Source organism: Acyrthosiphon pisum, chromosome A2 (genome assembly GCF_005508785.2).
Source record: "Acyrthosiphon pisum isolate AL4f chromosome A2, pea_aphid_22Mar2018_4r6ur, whole genome shotgun sequence".
Classification (NCBI taxonomy): Eukaryota; Metazoa; Arthropoda; class Insecta; order Hemiptera; family Aphididae; genus Acyrthosiphon; species Acyrthosiphon pisum.
In genome coordinates, this window is record NC_042495.1 from 108,336,612 (window position 1) to 108,340,698 (window position 4,087).

The 4,087-nt window shown below is 29.5% G+C and overlaps 2 protein-coding genes across 2 annotated transcripts in view; one reads left to right on the top strand and one right to left on the bottom strand.

The window, feature by feature from the left end:
- Positions 1-1,116: 1,116 nt before the first annotated feature.
- Positions 1,117-2,539, bottom strand: LOC100165224 (RING finger protein 113A). Its single transcript, NM_001326649.1, is given in 4 exon segments — positions 1,117-1,807; positions 1,810-1,824; positions 1,826-2,368; positions 2,440-2,539. Coding segments are annotated over 3 exon segments (933 nt in total). The 5' UTR covers positions 2,356-2,368; positions 2,440-2,539; the 3' UTR covers positions 1,117-1,419.
- A 98-nt stretch (positions 2,540-2,637) lies between these two features.
- The window catches only part of LOC100167953 (solute carrier family 4 (anion exchanger), member 1, adaptor protein), a 5,101-nt gene continuing 3,651 nt past the window's right edge, over positions 2,638-4,087 (top strand). The window contains exons 1-3 of the mRNA XM_008180697.3: positions 2,638-2,775; positions 2,830-3,138; positions 3,215-3,469. Coding sequence (XP_008178919.1) covers positions 2,872-3,138; positions 3,215-3,469 — 522 coding nt within the window. The 5' untranslated portion in view covers positions 2,638-2,775; positions 2,830-2,871. The remainder of the gene's footprint in view (positions 2,776-2,829; positions 3,139-3,214; positions 3,470-4,087) is intronic.

The window sequence follows — 4,087 nt, forward strand, 5'->3', positions numbered from 1 at the left end:
GACTGACCAATCTCAAGTAGACTTGACGACAAATTCAAATCTGTTTTCAGAATTTTTATCGCTTCACTATATCAATTGGTACGTTGGACAAAAAATACGTCTAAATTCTTATGTAGCGCGTGTGTTACTGTGTTAGACAAAGACAGGAAATCACCGCCACCAATCCCCTTAAAAAGAAAATTTTTCATGAATTTCTAACTCAAAATAATTTGCAAATTTTCGTCATATTTACGTATTTTGTCAATATTTGAACTTTAGATGCTTATAAAAAAAATTGTGACTATGAATTTTTAATTTTTTTCATCTGCCTTTGAAACAATATAATAGGAACCTTCTATTAAATTTTCAAACTTTTTTAACCAACAAATAAAATTTTATTGACATTCATAGAAAAAAAATTAATAATATTGGAAACTGAAAATGTCCCTAAATAGTTCAAAATAAATCAAAAAATGTTGAAAATTTTATCGTTTATAGAAAATGAAAATATAAACAACCAGTAAAAATTTCACGTATGTACGGTCATTTGTTTTAAAGTTACACCAAAAACTAAAATCAATTTTCTCGAAAACAGATTTAGCGTAAAAATTCCCGTTTTTCCTTAATTTTTCTATTGTTTTTCACAGCGCTTTTGAAAATTCCTGGAAAAATTGTACTTTCGACCCCCAAAGTACCAACTAGATTCACTTTCCTATCAGAAAAGGTACTGTTGAAGAAACTGTACTAAACTTTACTGTCCTAAAAGGTGATGACAGACACAAAAAAAAAATTTTAAAAAAACACACATTATCGTTCCACTCAGAATCTAAAATAGGTACCTAGTAAATACTTTTTACACTAGTTTGAAGTATTTAACATAAAACTTCCAAATTTTTAACTCTTTCACTGCTACATTATTTATCCACTGCAACCTGTGTATGATATGTAAAATAAAATTTTTTTTTTTTTTAAATTTTAAAATTATAATTTTGAGATCTTTATGATCTAATTATTTAAGTTTAAAATAATGTGAGCCATAGTTTCAAAAACTTGGATGGTTACCGGCATATCAAAACATGAAATGCCGAGTATGCATCAAAAAAAAATTGTAACATAGTAAGAATAACTTATGTTGAATATTGATTAAAAATTCTTTTTTATTATAAACCAAATAAATAAAACCTAGTTGGCTAGTTTATTAGTTCTTAACATAATTACAAAAATACGTTTTTTATAGAGTTCTAGAAATTAATAATATTATGATACATCAAATGAATACAAGTTTATATTTTACCTAGGTAGTTGTCTCTTAGATTGTAAGGTTTTACATACATTGTTTTTGTATTGAACTTAAACTATAATTATTTAACTAAATAAACAATTTCTAGGCATTTATAATATGGTTTAGTATTATGAATTATTTACAATTAGGTATATTAATTAATCCGATTCTTCATCTGAATTACATTGATGTATTATGTCTGTATTAGCTGCATTAAGTCTTTCAATTATAGTTGTAGCTGGATCAAAAAATCCTCCAGTTTGTTTCTCACAGACGAAACATTTAGTGCTCTTTTTGAAATGAGCTAAAGCACACTTTTCACAGAAATAATGTTTACATTTTGTCATTACAGGATTGACATAAGATCCTCGACAAATCAAACATTTAAAAGGCAAATAATCATCATCATTTTCTTTAATTTCATACTTTGATGGATCATCATCATCTGAATCACCTTGTTGAGTAGATTCCATTTCTAATTGCCACCCAAATTTATAGTCTGAACGATCATGTAAAAATTTACAACTGTCGCCAAAACCACAAAAACCAGTTTCTTTATAATCTTTACAAATGTCAGGTTGATAATCCCAACGAACAGTAGAACGTAAATTAGCTGGTGCTCTTATAGGTCCTTTGCGTACCATTCCACTAGATGCATTACCTAAAGCTGTATCTTTTTTCTCATAATATTGAGTATAATTCGCTAAACCTCTATAAACCTTGTCATCTTCTTTACCCTTAAGTTCTTTATTCACTTGTAAAGAACGTTCATAGATAGCTTGGGCATCTTTGTCAAGTTCAGTATCAATTTCAATTGTTGCAGTTGCACCCATGTCTTTCGGTCCACTCATGTCGGTGTCCATTTTGGAACGATATGAAACACCGACAGATTCATTATCACTCTCTGAAGAATCGTGTATTGGTCCAGATGCTTTGAGCTTTTTGTTGGACGTACTTTGAATAAATGGGCTGGATTTTTTATTTCTTTTTTCATTTAAAACAACAGCACTCTCTTCATCACTGTTTTCACTATCTGAGGCAGCTCGCCTACGTCGGTTTTGCACAACCTTACGTTTTTTAAATTCGATTGACATACTTAGTAGTTACCTATTTTCACGATTGAACAATTAATTTTATTATTAGTCTTTTATTTGCTGTAATGTTAAGTGACTCCTTACCTTGCCTCTTGGACTGACGTCTGACAGTGATTTTTGATTTCTATCGTCTAAATAATATTATGTCTATTGAACTATTTGAACATGGGAATATGGTGAATATGGGATAACATTATTATTGTTATTGTTGTTGTTGTTGTTGGCCCATGAAAACTGATAATAGTAGATATTACTAGATAACAAAAAATCAAAATATTCGAAAACGTTCAGTTTACTTCATGATAATTAATGATATCGTAATTTACTTTTACACTCGTACAGTTTAATTTAACTATTGTCCACTTGTCTTATAAAGGTTTGAGGTTTCGTCTTCATAATATATTACTATATTAGTCACCGGTAGGTATTAGGTTCTTCTATTTACGTTAATAAACTTAACGATTAACTCTTTAGGCAAACGCACCTACACTTCAAGTATACTTACAACTATTAACCATGGACAACGAAAAAGAAGGGCCTGTGTTCAAAGTGCCTAAATTGTTCGGTCCCAGACCAGGCACGAAAAAACCGGTAATATGTGAGGATATCATTAGCGATGACACTGATGTTGCATCGACAACAAACATGGCAGTAAATACCAAAGTCAACGTTGAACCAAGAATAGAACAACCAAAAAAAATTTCCAAGACAACGTCTCAAGTTCCTATTCCGTACGAAGAACCATCTTGGGGTGGGAAACCTGGAGATAAATATTTTTTAGAGGTTTGAGTATTGAAAGTTATTCATCAGGATTTTGTTTATGGTTTTCGTTGTCGTTTAATATTTAATTTTTATTTAGGAGTTGAAATCTGGTGTAATGTTAAGTACAATACAACTAGAAAGTCGATCATTTCACTGCTTTGGACGTTTAAATAACTGCCATGTCACAATGGCACATCCAACAATCTCACGTTTTCATGCAGTTCTTCAGTATCGTTCTACTTTTTCAATCAACGATGAAAATAGAGGGTTTTATTTATACGACTTGGACAGTACACATGGAACATTCTTAAACCGTTTAAGAATTAAGCCTAAAACTTATGTTAAAGTCCATGTAGGTTATACATTTATTTTTATTTTATACATAATATGTTAAGTTTAATATAAAACAGTGGTGTCATTTCAGATTTTAAAAGAAGGAGGACAAAAGCACATTTTAAACTATAATGTTCCTTTTCTTTCATAAAACGCTTGACATACATAATTACAAACTTTCAGTCCACACATGCTTCTAAATATAAATATATACCAACTATAAATTAGCAATTATCAATTTATCATTGTGACAATAAATTCTTAGTACCTACATAGTATAATATTTTCCTATAAATATAGGCATATTTTGCACTAATATAATATAATATTGGTTGTCGAAAACCACTTGGCACCAGCCCGTTTGGCTGCTTTTAAAATCAGACACCTAGCATCCTCCCAAATGATGCCACTGCTATAAAAATACTATACCGGGTGATTCTTTTATCATTGAACATTCATTATTTCAAAAAGTGTAAATTTTTTTGAAAATATTTTTTTATATAGTTTCAAGTCGCTTGTAAAACAACGTTTTTCTTAAAAAATTATTTATCCTTATAATTTTTTAAGTTTTTTACTTTTTTGAATGACAACATTGAGTTTTAATTTTATATTCCAAAGCAGAATATTATTCTTAGTA